The 17609-nt window shown below is 33.6% G+C and overlaps 1 protein-coding gene across 1 annotated transcript in view; it reads right to left on the bottom strand.

Annotated features, from left to right (window-relative positions):
* Positions 1-1897: 1897 nt before the first annotated feature.
* LOC134282549 (uncharacterized) overlaps positions 1898-17609 on the bottom strand; it is a 54449-nt gene continuing 38737 nt past the window's right edge. Inside the window, exons 25-54 of the mRNA XM_062764951.1 lie at positions 15704-15845; positions 12976-13205; positions 12718-12888; positions 12241-12433; positions 11667-11906; positions 11367-11584; positions 11094-11199; positions 10874-10990; positions 10623-10758; positions 10306-10486; positions 9959-10229; positions 9644-9830; positions 9289-9500; positions 8933-9162; positions 8456-8609; positions 7846-8024; positions 7557-7700; positions 7271-7439; positions 7049-7178; positions 6819-6940; positions 6512-6651; positions 6260-6407; positions 5916-6119; positions 5602-5823; positions 4726-5511; positions 4416-4634; positions 3810-3905; positions 3204-3535; positions 2729-2933; positions 1898-2618 (exon numbers count right to left, since the gene is read on the bottom strand). Of these exons, the coding sequence (XP_062620935.1) occupies positions 2329-2618; positions 2729-2933; positions 3204-3535; positions 3810-3905; positions 4416-4634; positions 4726-5511; positions 5602-5823; positions 5916-6119; positions 6260-6407; positions 6512-6651; positions 6819-6940; positions 7049-7178; positions 7271-7439; positions 7557-7700; positions 7846-8024; positions 8456-8609; positions 8933-9162; positions 9289-9500; positions 9644-9830; positions 9959-10229; positions 10306-10486; positions 10623-10758; positions 10874-10990; positions 11094-11199; positions 11367-11584; positions 11667-11906; positions 12241-12433; positions 12718-12888; positions 12976-13205; positions 15704-15845 (6174 nt within the window). The 3' untranslated portion in view covers positions 1898-2328. The remainder of the gene's footprint in view (positions 2619-2728; positions 2934-3203; positions 3536-3809; positions 3906-4415; positions 4635-4725; positions 5512-5601; positions 5824-5915; positions 6120-6259; positions 6408-6511; positions 6652-6818; positions 6941-7048; positions 7179-7270; positions 7440-7556; positions 7701-7845; positions 8025-8455; positions 8610-8932; positions 9163-9288; positions 9501-9643; positions 9831-9958; positions 10230-10305; positions 10487-10622; positions 10759-10873; positions 10991-11093; positions 11200-11366; positions 11585-11666; positions 11907-12240; positions 12434-12717; positions 12889-12975; positions 13206-15703; positions 15846-17609) is intronic.

Here is a 17609-nt window from a genome sequence, read left to right as displayed (position 1 = left end):
GTAATTTTACCCTTCAGAATAAATTGTATAAATTTTTTCAGACTTTACTTTCAGTCATATATTAATTCCCCTAGCTCAAAAAGCCGCGGAATCATTTCTTTCCACCTTTTCTTGTCTGAATTAGTCATGTTCAGTCCGTCCCTGTGAGTGTGGTATTTTTAACATTATACCTGGTATATCGGTTTTAATGCACACAAACATTGTAAATGCTTTTTTACAGTGTATTTTCCAAACATAAAAGCTATCAATCAAGTTATAATAACTGTGATATTTGTGAATTTCAATCACATGTTTTTTACATTTCATATTTTTTGTTATAGATATTTTTCTATAAGAATGTTGATATGGGACAACACGGTGCGATTTGTTTTATCGTTTTAATGAAAGTTTCTGCAGTATTCGAACAATATTGCACTGCTTCATGACAATCTCATGTCAACTATCACGTATATTTTTAAATGTTATGTTGTTAGTGGAGACACAAAAATAAAAATTTTCTGGCAAAATGTGAATTCTTCTTTATATTCAAGCTGAAATACCTCATTTTCAAACAAATCAAATTATTCAGCAGTCGATGGCTTGAAGGCTGACTTAAGCTAAGATTTGAAAAATAAAACAATTATCTGTAAATTCCCCTGCTTTATCTGACGGAATTTTCTAGAGCAGAGAGCTACAGTTCTGCAGCTATAAATTCCCCTTCTTCAACCACATTTTAGTATCAGTTTCAGTGAAGTGTGCCGTTTCTTAATACGCCACAATCTTTTTCGACAAATGCGCCCAACGTAAACAATTCAAATACCCGCTGTGTCATTGGTCAATTCATTTTATCAACATTGACACGGAAATAGTCTGTTGCACAAGCAACAAATCAGGGATAAGAAGAAACTACCAGTCATACAGCTTGCGGTATGGAGGCGTGTACTATTTACCTTGAGCTCAGCTCACATCATACGTTGTGACCTAATGCAAAACTACACACTGAACTGAAATTAAGACAGTTATCTTACTGAAGGACATTTTAGCGGAAATGCAACAGGGGTAAATTAATTTAACAATTTAGCCGTAGAAAAAATCAGCTACATTACATGTAACAGGTGTGAATTTAATAGGGATGAAGTGGGTAACTTTTTCTTACCGTGATATCTTGGATTCGTTGAAATGTTTGATTTTATTGGCTTTTTCCTAATTCGTTACCCAGTATTACTATATCATAACTTTGAAATTCTATCCACTTTGTTTTATATTCATCACACTGTATATATTTTCCATTTCCCTTACTGAAAGGGAAAAAGAAACGTAGGCATGGTAGGGTAACATACTTTAATATGTAAGAACTGCCCAACAGTGCAATGAAATGCATGACGTCACGTAGGGAATGTGGTAAAAGGTCAAAAACACGTGCATATTGATGATATCAGGTTTGTATACTACCGGGTATTAAGAGAAAGAAACAGTTTCTATATCGTTGATGCTAATACCAAGAAAATGGGGTAAGATCATTGCTGTCTGAAAAAACTGGAGGAAAGCCAAGAGTTACAGGAAATTCCAAAATTATTCTGTCTGTTCAGAATCATTTCATGAATATGAAAACATAAATTTATGTACATCTTACAGTGCTTTCTGTTGTTTGTATGGGTGTAATGCATTTTCTTTCTTCAAAGAGAGGTAAGGCAGATGTACAAAAAGTATGTAAATTACATTTTTCAAAAAAATCAAAGAAAAAAGGCTGGTTTCATATGATGAAAACTCTAGAATGTCATCATCTATCGCTGTAGTATTCTTCTAAAAAACAAAATTGGAAGAAATATCATCTAAAAGTATGTTTGAGAATTTTGGTATATTTCGCATAGACAAACGCCAAATTTCCATCATATGTTATCTTTCCCAAACCCCTGGTAATACATTTTGATATTTTGTCTCAGAACATCTTAGTGGACCTTCATTTTAAATTAAGAATTTCTTGAAAAACTACCAACAGGTAATGTACGTTGCGTATGACCTTAAAGCATTTGGAATATGTTTATTTCTTCTCTCTGAAAAAAAGACAAAGATGAACTAGACTTCAAACTTATAATAATAATATTAAAACATAATGGACGGAGCTGAACTAGACTTCAAACTTATAATATTACTACACAATGGACGGAAGAATGGGAAAAAAGAACATTAACAACAACTTTCACAAGTCTCCCCTCTGAAACATCATAATCAAGCCTTTTCTTTTATGAAAGGCATATTCAACTACAATTTTCAGAGTGTGGGCACGTCTCTAGTCTACAAATTTGTTTGACAAACATTTCTGTTTACATTTCAAAAATAAGAACTGTGTTATTTTGGAAGTTGAATATATCCTTTGAGGTCTTCATATACTCCACTGGCACTGACAGCCCTAACAAGGATATGAGCATGGAGACCAGACCAGCTGGTGATTGAGGGAGGAAGACCAAACGTGACGTAAGTGGATGTGGTCTCCTGCCACTGAAGAATGTCGCTCCCTCCTTCCACAGTGCCCGCAGATACCTCGAAATACAACGGATAGGGAGAAGAAAACATGTCCTTCCAAATGACTGTGAACTCTTTTTTTCCGGCATGCCAGTTAATGAAGAGTTTTCCATTGGCTGAAACATTTATAGATAATAAGATCTAAGCAAAAGTAATTAATGATTGATTAAATATTTATCTCCCCTTAGATTCCTCTTTACTAAAAGTCCATTTGAAAAACACTTACGTTCTTTCTTTGGCTTTACTTTGGAAACTGTTATATTATATGGAACTGTTTTGCTCGTAATAAGAAGTTTCCCAATGGCTTGAACTGTAATATTCTTCAGACCTTCTTCCATCGTCATTCCTGTAATGCTCGCACTTAAAATATCTTGGCCAATGGGAAACGACATTTTCTCCTCCAATTTATTGCCATCACCATGGAACATGATCTGCAAAATATGATAGTTTTGCTTTTTTCTATCTACTTTGGAACACAATGATAGGCAATAAAAATACTATTAGAAGTAAATACATTTATATAAGGGAGGGGGAAGCTAAAAGAGAGAGAAAGAATAAAACAGGTTTCAGATGAAGGAGTAATTTACGACATTTCAAATTAATAAGATGTTTTAGCTTGGCCATATACATGTATTTATTGTATAGTTACTGTGAGATAACTCGCGAATAACAAGTTTCGATGTGTTATTGACTTATCATACCCTGTATTGCTCTATTCCTACATAGTCCTCAAACCCACTCCACTGTATCCTCACATTGTCTGTAACGCTCTGGTAGTGGTCCTTTCCGGGATACTCTGTCAGAGATAAAGGCATCATGTCTACAGTGGCGTGCTCACTGGAAGGTGGACGGTTAGATATCTTAACTCCATTCGAAGACTTTGAACTTGACAATCCTCCATTGTTGTGACAGCGAATGGAAGAGTATATTGTCTTGTTTTCCAAAAGACTGTAATCAAATTCTTTGTACCCAGTTGTCTGACCATTTTCTAATCGTTCAAAGCCCTGAAGTTCTATTCCATGAGGTTGATATCCTAAAACATATTTGTTGTTCTAAGTAAAATTTTTAAAAGTAAAACATTTTTTTTTGCATGGTAACACCTTTTGTGACATTTTCCGTCAGTTGCAAAGCCAACGGGAAAACGTGATTTTTCAAAAAAAAAACTTTAATATTTAGAATTTAATTTCAATCTTTATACTGTAATTGTTAGAAGTGAAATGAAATAAATACACGCTTCTTCCTAAACAGATTTAATGTAATCAATGTACGCACTATCTGAGTACTTTAACAAAAGGAGCAAAGGGTACCTATTGCCCATTCACAGAAATCGATTCCAGATTCTTCGTCTACTGCATTAAAATTGACAGATACTTCATTATCCGTCCATGCCTCTCGATCCTCGTCTATAACGAAAAATATATTTCATGTTCATGATGTTCTTTAGTAGGGATGGGTATCGCCAAAAATTTCGTATCGCGATATATCACGATTTTTTCTCCACAATGTCACGATAATATCATGATATTTTTAAAAGCAGTTTTTACAATGATTTTATGTGAAAAGTCATTATTTTTCTAAAAAATCTGCTAGAAAAACAAAATTTTACTTTCTTGAAATTTTTATGTACATGTATATAAAATCAATTACGTCTGGACGGTAAGATGCCGTTCTTTTCACTTTTTACAACCTTTTTTTTATACTTTCTGTAATTGTTATTGAAAGATTGAACAAATAAATGAATAATTTCTGGACTTTATAGTAATGTACCTAAAGACCGGTATTTAGGTCTCCGTGTCACGATATGTATCACGCAACAAAAAATCGCGATATACCGGTATACCGATAAAATCGCACATCCCTATTCTTTAGTGAGAGGATGAAGACTTATCCCATTGTGATTTAATTACTCTTACTTGACAGATCTCCATCATAAACGCTGACGATATTTGGAGGAGTGAGATCAACTAACACAGGTTCTGAGTACGATATTCCTTGAAGACCTGCGATGTTAGAGGCAATAGCCGTGACATGAACGTACGTGTTGTGGACAAGAGTAACGTTAGCATTAAACGCAAAATTGTTCAGTCCTGCGCTTTGAAACCCCTGTATTTGGGTTCCACCCTTCGTATATCCTACAATAAATACATATAGATTGTACAACCATATTATCTAGAAATATGATTTATACTGTAAATTTGGAAATATGTTGTAAAATACGCTTACCGATTGCCCATTTATACTCTTTGATAGCACTCACATCTTCTATAAAGCTCCATGACCCGTGGATTGATCCCCATTCATGAAGATACACTACATGTGCAGTTACATGCAAACCACTTGTTTTATTAACATGATTTCTTTCAACCCGTTGAAGGGATAAATCATCAATAAACAGACCTGTTTTCCCATCCAGACTACCGATTTCCAAAGTAGTAGAAACATCATTTGCAGTGAAATAAAACGTATGTCTATGCCATGATACCAGCTCTCTATTTTTTGACTTTCCATGGTCGTCATGACGGTAGGCTTTCGTGTATAACAAAAACACGTGCTTTGCTTTTCCAATTTCTATAAATCCCTCTTTATTTGATAATCTAGAACCGGATATCAACAGATGACTAGTGTAAAAATTTATTCGGTAGAGTTCACCGACACCGAGATTATCAATTTTTTGCTTGATGCTTCCTCTTATAAATAAGAAGGATCTTCCATTCCTTGCTAAATTTCTTGCTGAAGACACAACTGCTGTGCAACTACCTGATGTCAGATTCCAAAGCTCTGGATGAAAATCCGGAACTAAGGAGCAAATGTTTGTTTTGTTGACATTGTCAATAGATAAGGCTTTATGTGAATCTTCAAAAGATGGGTTTATTGCGAGGTTTTCGTCTACATGGAAGAGATATTGCGGCTGTGGTGGCGTGGTGTCAATCATTATTCCATTTGAAACGACAGTATTTGACTTAGAATTTACGTTGTCGACAGCGTACACTTTACTGTAGAGAATATCCCCTGCAATGGAAATTTTTAATGATTGCTGTGAGAAAAGGGGAAAGATAGACTGAAAGACGGAGAGAGAGAGAGATATCAATATATACGTACCATCAGTTAAATTAACCAAAATCTTTCTTGATACAGCTGTATGCATGCCTAAATTTTGCCACTTGAGAACACTGCACTCTGTTTTCGAATGGTCTTCGTTCACTTCAGGGGATTTTCCAACACACCAGAAATACTGAACAATGCCAGAGCCAGTATCTGAAAATCCATGCCATCTTGCCCCCACAACTTTGGACGTGTTCTGATATTCCAAGTCATGGATACCTGCGTAACACATATTTAAATCAAGTCACCAAACCTTAGACATTTGCAACATACCAGTATACTAACATAAAAGATAGAATTAGAGTCATTACCAATGCCGTCATAAATGACTCCTACAGATGGTTTATTGTTGTCCGTTTTAAACCCGTCAGATGACTCAGTGTGATGAATACCAGAGAAGCCGTAAGCAATGACATTGCTGAAGTACTGTACATCAGGCGCTAAGGAGATTCTCCTAACCCGGAAAGATGTCTCTGTATTGCTAAAATCTTTATCACTATCCCATATATCATGTCCTAAAAATCAATTCCAACCATCATTTATGAAGAACTAAGAAGAAAGACACTGTAATTTATTAAATTTTAAAAATACATTTTTTTCCATTTTAATGCTAGATGATCTTCAAATACAGATAAAAGAGGATAAGAATAAATACCTCCAGGACTTGTACTTATATACAGATGAAACGACTTAATGCATTGAGCTGCATCAAGAAATTTATTCTTCCAGTCTACCATAAATGAAACGTCTTCCATAATAAAGTCCTGATCCTTTAGATTACTGTTCATCATTCTCTCAGTTACCTACAGTCAAAATACCCACCATTAAACAAAGTCGTTTGATATATTTTCTCCAGTCATAATACCATATACTGGTCTATACAGTTCGAGAATAAAACAGAATTTACCGAACTTCCGAGTATGTTTGTAACAGCAGGTCTTTCTGTTACTATTGTTACTCCATCAGACTTAAAGATAGCATACACTTCATCACTATACCAGGCCTTTACAAAAACTGAATACTTTATGTCTTCCTCTAAAAGGAGTCCTGAAAAAAGTTCATTAGTTTTTTGTGAAATGTGTTAATTTCAGTAAGTGATTGTGTTTTTAAATAAATTAAAGATGACTTTACACTTAAAAAATTTCTATCAGCGTTTTGTTTCGAAATCACAATCACATAATAGGATATCCACGATGATGTTTGCAAAAGCATACCTGGTTTGGTAGAAAATATAATAAAATCGTTCTGCCCAGCATCGTGCCAGACACGTTCTAACTCTTTATGAAAGATTCCAGTTGGTGCGTCACTTCTTGTCAATCCTACACTCCATTGGTACCTATTTTTTCACAAATAATTACTATAAACATTGTGAATTTCAAATTCTAGAATATAGATTTAAATTTAATGGCAAAAGAAACGAGGTTGAAATTATATAAGTATATGCCATTTTGGAGGAAGTCCTTGTCTGTGAACTATTTTCCATTTCCCGCGTAGCAAAGTGTTACTTGGCGTATAGCTAATATCATTAGCAGTATCCATCACATCCAGCACTTGAAGCAGGTTGTTTGTATTACCTAGATATTTTAATAAAGAATATATGTTGAAAGAAACCATAAGAAAGTTCTAGCTGAAATGCAAAATACTTTTATTGATAAAATGAACTTACTTTTTGAGACATCGTTGCAAGAGGAACCATTAATGTGACAAACTTGATCTTGGGGTGCACAAACGCAGTGACCTTCACAAGTTGTAGCGCTACACCTTCTAACAAGAAACAAAGTCCCACCCGGAACTTTCAGAAATTGAGAATGAATAATGGCACTTGAAAGTCCTGCCTAATAAAAAAAAATCGATACAATAAATGAATGATTACAGATTTCACATATCTCTTCTATAGTCATAAATCCTTTCCATAATAATTGATATTAATAACAAAAGTAATAGACCAGAACCTTGTTGACCGCCCACATGCTGACAAACACATGCTTTATTTCTCCATCAAGTTTGATGGTCTTCATTCTGTACACCTGAACTTTTCCTTCATCTCTGTCCTCTCCCGTTACCGAGTGATTAACTTTCTGAGGAATGCCAGGCTCCTAAAATTAAAAATTATATTTGTTATTTTTTTCAAAACCATCAGACTCACTTCTCCAGATTTATTGTATAAAAGTACATTTTCAAAAAGTAGACATCCTGGGGGTTGTCTTTTAAATCGATCTGTTTGCCTAACAAAGCCCTTACAGCGTTTAAATCTGCACCCATGTATTGTGATCCGACATTTATGAAATAGTGAGTGACATCAGAATGACTGTCCGCAAATCCTAGCCATGCCAGGTTAACTGCATACTTGGACCACGTCATTGATCCCACAACATGGCGATGGAGTTCTGCTGCGTGGTCCGTCTTTATAGCAAACATGCCTAGACGTGGATAGAATATAGTGAAGTGAATTAACACTAAACAGTGAAATTTGTGTACATCTATAAACAAATATGGACGAAACGTTCTGAGTAATGTTTTAACGACACGCCCATTTCTTTACAACGAGAAAGGAATACGTCGTAATGTTTTAGGACTTTTCCGCGACAAGCAACACGAGTTATACTGAAATGAAGATTTTTAAATAAGAAAGAGTTGTGTATATATGGAGTTTCCGCTTATGTAAAACACGCATTGCAACGAATGTCATGTTGTAAATTTTGAATATACCGGTAAATTCAAAATTTACAACATGACGTACAATATAAACAGATTTTTTCCCAACATTTTTATCTATCGTTTTACTTTATCATAATTACCAAGTCATCATTAAACTTCATTGAAGTATTTTAAGAAATATTTTAAACCATACCTCTATTTGGTGGAGTACTATCAACTAAAATTCCAGGAGATGTGCTTGAGGTACATATTTTAGCCCCATTACAGGATATAACCGTGACGTAATAAGTTACACCGTCATGCAAGTTCAGTCTAGTGAGAACAAAGTCTCTAGCTATCCCATTAACCTGACAAGGATGAAAGTTCACAGTCATTATTCTGCGGTATAGATAGAAAAAAATACTGCAAAAGTATTTGGGTGCTTTTTGACTCGAAGTAATTTTGACTCAAAATGTAAAAACAAAGAAACTTTTTAAATTAAAAATCTCCTTGCAGAGAATTTGTCTATTAGAACATAGAAAATTGATTTTGAAAAATATTTATCTTAAATTTGTACACTTTTAAACTTATTTATAGTTGTATTGCATATCATTCACTTGTTGAAATGACATTAAACAATGGCTTTTCTAGTAAAATGAAGCAGAATTCAATAATATGTTGGAACCCTTACCACGGCTGACGGAAGGTCAAAGTCTCCCCCAAGATGCGACCGTAAGGAAACATACTGCTTTTCTATATGTGAATCTTTGTCAGTGACATCCCACTCAGCTTTCATCAATGTCCTATAAAACTGTGAATTTCCGCTTATGCCAAAATCCTTAGAGAATAGAGGACCTCGTGAAATGACAGGAGGAGTATCGTCTATGATAAATCCATTAGATGTCGCATCTCTGAACAAACCTAAATGAAATAACAGACGATTTTAAAAGATGGACACATTTCTTACTAAATTTCCGTATTCAGTGAGATCTTTTTTCTTTATAATGAACGGAATTAACTTTTACAATATGGTTCTACGTATAGTACCTGCTCTATTAAATGCTCTAACTGTAATGTAAATTCGTTTTCCAACAGGCATACTAGGTGTTATGTTCAATGCAGTTGCCATCTCGGTGACGTGGATTTCTCTCTCTGCCATGATTTCGTTTCCTCCGGGTGTTATCCCTGCCCACCAAACAAAGTGAGATAACCCTGTCTGAGGATCATTGAATCCAGACCATCTGGCATCGATAAAATTTCTACAAAATTTATCAAGAGTTGAATTTCATACTTTGAGATTAGAGTTGCTCATTTTTAAAAGTATAGCATTTTCTACTTCGATTTCATTTTACAATGTACATATTTTTCAGTAAATCAGCAATGAATAATTAATCGAAGAAACCTAATTGACTGGTATTCAATATCCTCTAAAGTTGTTCCATCACTAACAACGCCCATGTTAGGAGGGCTGTTGTCCATAATAACCCCATCTGACGTGGCTACTGTACAGTAATCAGCCGTGTTACATGCCATCACGGTAGTGTAGTATGTTATACCGGGTCCAAAATGAACATAGCTGACTTCTAGCTCTGCAAAGCAAACATAAAATTGCAATATCTCTGTCCGTTTTTATATGCAAAAATTGAAAATTTTTTCTATTATCAGGTATACATGTATTGATTTTTCTAAGAAAACGGTTGTACATGTATTTTAATACCTGTCACCATTCCCACAGTTTGTTCTGTAATGACGTCATCACATTCAAAGCAAGTTCCAATACTGACTGTATATTCTTTTATTGCTGAATGAGGATCAAAAAATCCTTCCCAAAAGATAAGTAAAGTTGACATGTCTGTCTGAAAATCTATATCTTGTTTGCTAGTCCCATTTGGTTGAAGGTCAAAGACATGACCTTTGACAGGTGGTGTGAAGTCAACAATGTATGCCCAAGAAGTAGCCATCGACACCAATCCTGCTTTGTTGAATGCCTTAAACAAAATAACAGATTATGTAAGAGAGTTTTTCAAAATTGTTTTCATTTCAACAATATTGTTTCTTTTATACCTTCACAGAAATGTAATATGCATGTCCTTCTTTAAAGTCAATGTGTTGCAGTTCATTATTTTCTGCACATTCTGATTCCACACGAGTGAAATTCATCACGTCGTCATATCCAGCTTCTGAACCTATTGACCACTCGTAATAATTTATTTCACTTTCTGGATCAAAGAAGACATTTTTCCAACTGTCAACAGAAATAATAAACACTTATCAACTGCACATGAAATATACACACAATTAGCAAATGCTTTGATATGTTATTTTATTCAGTGTAATTCGTATTGCAATTGGTTTGCAAGTTGTTTAAATTTGAAGCTCACCATGCTTCGATCTCAGTGTCTGAAGTAATATGTCTGTCGGGAATAGTTACTGGTTTGTCAGACTTCAGTGGTGGTGTGTTATCGATGATAACAGGAGGCGAGGACTGAGTTGTGGTTCTATTGGCATAGTCCATTGCTTCATTGTAAAACAAAATTATTAGTTTGGTAAAATTGCTGATTATTTACTAATTTCTGTTCAGACATGATTTTACGCAGCTTTATATCATATTTCAGATATCTCATTTGTTTACCAATAACAGTGGCGTAGTAAGTGCGTCCATTTACTAATGCCGTTCCATTTAAAGCCTTGTGGTTAACGACTCCGACATCAAAGAAAGCGATGACATCATTTCCTCCCTCAGACGTTCCTTGTAAACAGGAAAGGATAAAATTCATTTATCTATGTTATATTAAAGTACTAGTAATTCAAGAGTAAGTTATTATTATGATTTAAAATAAAATGTTGCATACCTATGCCTAACTTGTAATTCTGAATTCCTGAGGCATGAGATATTGTTTGAAATTCCTCTACATCTTGAAATGTTTCCCAGTTTACATAAATTACTGATGTTGAAGACTGAAAAACCAAGAAGAAAAGGAAATTTAAGCTTTTTTTTCAGTTTTCATCAAATGAATTATTAAACGAGTAGTTATTATATAGTCCTTAAATGGGCCTTAATATATAAATTCATCATTTAAGGTGAATGATCACAATTTGATAAAAATACTATTGGATTGAATTACCTGATACTCTAGTCCTTGTCTACTTCCAATCCAGACTTTTCCCGCCACTGGAGGAGTAAGATCAACCACCACACCATCACTACACTCGTTAATTTCTGGTAACACCTGCGTCCACTTTTCGTAGACAATCTCTGTATATTCAGTATGGATACAGACCAGATACCGCTGCCCATGTACAAGCTCTCCTGGCTCAAACTTCACATTTATAAACTCGTTCTCTAAAAATCCCCAGACAATCATTGATGAGTTCATCATATTCCTAGAAAGCTTTGAAAAGAACAACAAAAAATAAGCACAGACCTGTTGATGAGCACTTGATTGCGTCTGGATGACTACATGGATCGGAGAGGGACAGCTTGTTGGTAGGCAGGTAGTAAGTGGTGACGTCCACACTCTTGGCATTCAGTACAGCAACTTTGTAGGATTTATAACGAAGTTTTGGCCAAACCGCAGAAATGTAGTTCATATTTGGTGTGTAATCCGCATCAGGATGAGACCAGTAGGCATTAGTCTCCAGTATTATTGGTTCCCCAAATCCATCTGTTGATAATTCAAGTATTTTATTTAAATTTTAACTTTAAAAATGACTTTAAGTTTTGAAAACATTAATATCACTGCTATCTCAATAAATAAAATCCCTCTTTTCCAAAAAAAAAAAAATCCCCCACAAAAAACCCCAGCCATCTTGTATGAAAATTTTTAAGATTAAAGTTTATTTTGATAATTTATAATGTTTTCCCTTTGAAAACGGAAAATGAAATTTATTTGTACAGAACTGAATTTTCTTTTCTGATTTATCTAGGTTTTAAAGAATTTAAAATGTTTGAATGACAAATGTTTATCAACATAAGAACAGCTTTTCATCATTTACTACCTCTGTCAGGATCTGGTTTTCCGACTGCATCTATGACGATCTTTGGTCTGATTAACACAGGGTCAAAAGCCTCACAATCACGTATGTGTGAGTAGACAGTAGAATACAGCTTTACTTTGTTAAAGCCTCTAATGGCTAGTCCTCGACACTTAGAGAAATCAAACTGCCCATCCAAATCCAGAGTGAAGGACATCTGAAACGAAATACCGGTATGTTCCAAATATTAAAGAAATTGTATAGTATTCTCTACACAGGATAAATTTCAGTTCATCTCATCACAAACGAGATAATATTTTAAAGAACAGAGGCAAATATAAATATTTCATTTTCAAAATTAAGATTTATCAATATTCATTGAAAATTATAGTGCTGCAAAAATATTTTAGTTAAATTTTTAGTAATGTTTTCGTAACCACATTCTTAATAAACAAAAGAACACTACACTAAACCAATATCTCATTCACAATTGTAGGATACCTCAGTTTTGGATAAAGATACAGTAAAGTTGTTCAATTCAATCCACTTTGTATGTGTTCGTCCTATCTTCGACTGATCAGTAATCGCCCATTCATATTTATCTACAACACTATATTTAATGTTATGATCAGGAACATCTGGGTCGAAGAACCTATCCATTTTGACTTCTAACTGCAAATAAAGGTATTTATTTATTTATTGAAAGTGTTTATACATTTAGTTTACATTTAAAAAGTAATTTTATTTATGTGACAATACCTGTTCTTTTCCATTCGAAGTGTTGACATGTTTTACAACAATATTTCCACACGTTGGAGGATTCCCGAGGATTCGAACGCCATCACTGTACTGTGGTTCATAGCAAATGTGTCGAGCACAAAGTTTGACCACGAAACGGTACTTTATTCCAGGATTAAGCACTAGGTTTGTGAACCTTACTTCTTTGTGACCATGATTGTAGTAAAAGTCTTTGAAAATAGTCCAGTTTGCTAAAGAGAAACATAAGTTTATGTTGCAAGGATCGGACTTTTTCTCGTATGAACTTAATTTTTTGTCAAACATTGCTTAGCACTCTTTCCTAAAAGTTAAACAAAACAAAACTATATTTTCTTGTATGTTTTAATTATTGAAAAAACTATTAAGCAGATGTCTCCTCTGATGCTTAAATATTTTAAATGACATTTTAAAAATAAACCCATATAAAATGTTATAATGTATGTATGAATTGATGAGGAAACGAAAAATTAGTAAATGTTTGTATTTCTCAAACCTGTAAACAAAGAAAAAACATCCTAAAGGGACTTGGGCACAGTTTTAACTGAATATTTTAAACCAGTTTTATTGCTTACTATTCCTAACTAAGGCATCATCTAATGATCAGCGAAAATTTGAACATCACTTATTGATTAACAAACGAGATACAGAACTTAAAGTTCTTCAAAATGTAAACAAGGCTCGTGCCTTGCTTTTGTTTACATATAGAAATATCACATTTGTAACAAAAAGAAATTCAGCCAATCACTAGAAACGGTCTAACTGTATTTATTACTAACTTCTTCATTGAAATTGTCTGCTATGAATGAACATATATGAGTACTGTATATTATTTATGTAAATAAAAATGACACGGACCTTGTTTACATAACAAAGGTTTGGAGCTCTAAATCTGCTCTGTATCTCGACAACTAAAGTTCAAATTTTTGATGATCATATATTTTTTGCTGAAACTTTGTCTATGCCCTTTTAAGGGCAGATGATACAAGCAATTCTTTTCTTTGGAGGAGACTTAATATCATGTCACATGTTTAGAAAAGTGGATAATTCTTAGAATATTTTCTCCTTAGAACTAGAAAATGAAATAGACTTACAGAAAATATTAGTAATATTTCAATAGAATTACAAATATGTATAAAACACACTTAGTAAAGGTTTACGAATGAAAACACATTTCAGAATAAGTTAAATTGGTGTAAGCGTGTGATATAAACTTTACAAAAATATACCAAGTCAGATGAATTTTATTAGGAAAAACAAATTGGTAAAAATCAGCCTATGTGATACTGCTGATTTTTTGTCATTTTGTTTTTCCTCATTGAAAATGTATCTACCGACAAAAATACATGATGGGATCCATGATAAAAACTAAAATTCCAAAAGAGATTGATTGATTGTACTAGTATACTGTTTAACGTCTCATTCGAGATTTCTTTTTACTCATATAGAGACGTCACCGTGTGCATTCATTCAAAAGCATTATTTCTGCCAATTTCAGTGTAGGGTGAATTCACCATGCATCGGATACCCTTGTACTTCAACAAGTTCTAGCGATATCGCTACCGACGGAAAATTATCAAAATGGAGTTGAACATTTAGTTTGTGCTTAAAAAAACAATTTGGGACACAATTATATGCCCTTTACTGAGAAAATATCCTCAAAAATAGAGGTTTTAGTGATAACTCAAAATTCACCATGGATCGGACATTGTTTACCATGCATCGGACAGACGGTATTTTGACCAGAAAAATATCAATCCTTTATCAAAGTGCTTTAAAATGCTTGATATGGATATATTTTTATCTTTTATCTAAGAAATAATTCTCAACTTAAATTTAATGGACGATATCGTTGCACAAATGTAGAACGATTCAAGAGATCTCAGTCTGCCTTAGAAATGCTTTAAAATGCTTATAATGCGGTAATTCGCGCCCTTTTTTCCATGGTTTATCATACTCTGGTTTGTAGAAATAAATTAAGTCAAATTCCAGACGTCATATATCGATCAATTGTATTTTGACTGAAAAGATAGAGTTTTTATTTTCTTTTTCCGCAAAAATCAGCCATCAGCTGGGTTCTGTATGAAAATGCTAGTGCTTACCATTGCATCGAAAAGTGTCCGATGCATGGTGAATTTGTGTCCGATGTACGGAGAAATGAACATACTAGTGAAAACCAGTTCTATAAAGAATTATACGAACACTGAAGTGAAATTTCTTTAAAATTTATGTAAAATTACAAATATTTGACTTTATTTACCAAAGTCTGACTCGTTCCGTTGAAGTCGAATTTTAAGAACGATAACTCTAAAAATCGCAAAATCAAAAATTTCTGGTTATTCCCCTTTGATGATGTAAAATATGACGTAACTTCAAGGTCATCCTTGGGGTATTTTTATCACAACATAATAATAACAATCGGTATCATTAAAAAATTTAAATCTTCAGCTTCTAGACAGAAAGAAATAAATACACGGAACTCTTAAGTTGAAAGAGAATTTATTGTCTAAAGTTGTCCGAAGCAAGGTATGTGTCCGATGCATGGTGAATTCACCCTACATGTATTTAGTGTTTTTCAATTAGCACTAAAATAAATCACTTTGTTTTGGCATTGTTTGTGCATAAGTGCACTTAAAATGTCCGATTGCAGCAAAAAAATGAATAAATTTTGCTAAAACATTTACAAATACGGTGATTCCTAAATTTAACTTACTTCCATATGAAGATAGCTCTTCGATTGCAATGTGCATATCAGGTGCAACATTTTTATAGTCTGAAGGGACGCCCCAGTAAGCACTGAGTGTATCAACCGATGATTGGAAATCAATATCTTTCATGCATTTAAGGCGGTGGTCCTGTGAAAAAATAATTAATCAAATAATACCATGCTTTGACGTTTTCAAGTACAAAGCCAAAAAAATTAACAGATAATCTTGAATGGCTCTTACTAAATTATGTACGTCATGCAATGATTTTGAAATATGTTTTGGAAACTGTGATAAGCACTGTATTGTAAATGGCTATTCCATGGTTGGCGATTTGGTTTCAGTTAAAAAAGGAAATGCATTGTGAAAAATTTGAAAATGTTACATTTAAAAATATTTTCCTCAAGTCTTCCAATCATCTGTCGAAATTGTCATGGGTTTCAAATTACATTCGTTATAAGCGAACCTATTTTTTTCATACGGAGTAAAATTTATGTCAAAGATTCTATAGGAAAAGAAGAAGTCTATTGCGATGGCAATTATTTCAACATTGAGATATATCGACGACGTTTTAAAAATCGAAATATTCATTTTTTTTATTCACGCATTGATTCAATTTTCAATAAGAAAGAACTTCATGACAAACTAACAAAATTTTATGTTAAATGTGACGACCTCAGCTTTTTTAATTCCTTTATTTCCCCAGTTTATTCGATACTCAAGGGCATGTTCTACGTACAAACAGTTTAATAAACGAGACAAGACATGGACAAACAAGTCAATGAAACGAGGATATCAACAGTCTTGTAAATTCTATGGTTAATACATTGACACTGTCAGTATATACAATCTATCTTCAACCTGGCATTCAGTCGAATGCTGAATAAAAATTTTCATATAAATTCTTAAGTATTATTTGCAAACTGAATCGTCTTCGGATTTTTTTCCTCTTTTGCCCGATTATGACAAGGACCACCAGGTTGTGACCGACCGAAAGGTAATGCTTTCTCTATGGCACCTGATCCCACCCGGTCCGCTCTGCTTTTGATTACAGTTTGTTGTTATCCCAATCCATTCTTTGCCCTTTCAGTTAAAAAAAAATATCTCATAATTTTAAGTCATATTTTTGTGATTTTCATTTAATTCGGTTAGAGATGACAATGAGATAGTCAAGAAAAAAGATATTTAAAAAAAACACGGACCCCCAAAACATCAGAGGTGGGATCAGGTACCATAGAGGAGTGAGCATACCCTGCTTATCGGTCACACCCACATTGTACTTCTGTCATGATCGGGAAAGAACGGCAAAAGCCATTGACAACTCAGTATGCATATAATGGCCTAAAAATTAGTATGAAGAAAGACAGTCAGCACTTGACTTAATGAAAAATTTAATTATATTAATTGATGATATATTGTATATTGCTGACAAGGTCATTGTATCAACCATAAAACTTACAAAATAAAGTATTGAAACATTCCTCATACAATGTAAATATACGAGAAGTCACACAGTAATTTGATAAAAGATAATATTTATACATATACCTTACCAAGTTTGGTGATTCATTTTACTGGAAGCCATTCATCTCCTAAAATAGTCTCTTAAACGCCTTTTCTTATGAAAAACACTGTCACGTTTTTAATACATTCAGGCACGGATAATTTTTTAAAATATATTTTTTCTGCTTCCTGCAGATTTTATGAGTTTGTAATTTAGATTTTTCGATTAAACCTCAAAATCTTATTTCTCATCGTACACTGCATGTCCTATTTCAATGAAGTTTTCGGAAAATTAGTTCGTTTCAAGAACCAAAGAACACCACGTTAAATATAAAATGATTTATTATTATTTTATTTGAATATTTAGTGTTTGTTTTATTTGAACATCCTTAGAAAGGTTTTTGACAATAA

This window comes from Saccostrea cucullata, unplaced genomic scaffold, assembly GCF_032062105.1.
Source record: "Saccostrea cucullata isolate Sc308-1 unplaced genomic scaffold, CSIRO_AGI_Scuc_v1 ctg297, whole genome shotgun sequence".
In the NCBI taxonomy this organism is placed as follows: Eukaryota; Metazoa; Mollusca; class Bivalvia; order Ostreida; family Ostreidae; genus Saccostrea; species Saccostrea cuccullata.
The sequence above is the reverse complement of the archived record's forward strand: the minus strand, read 5'-3'. Positions and strand labels throughout refer to the sequence as shown.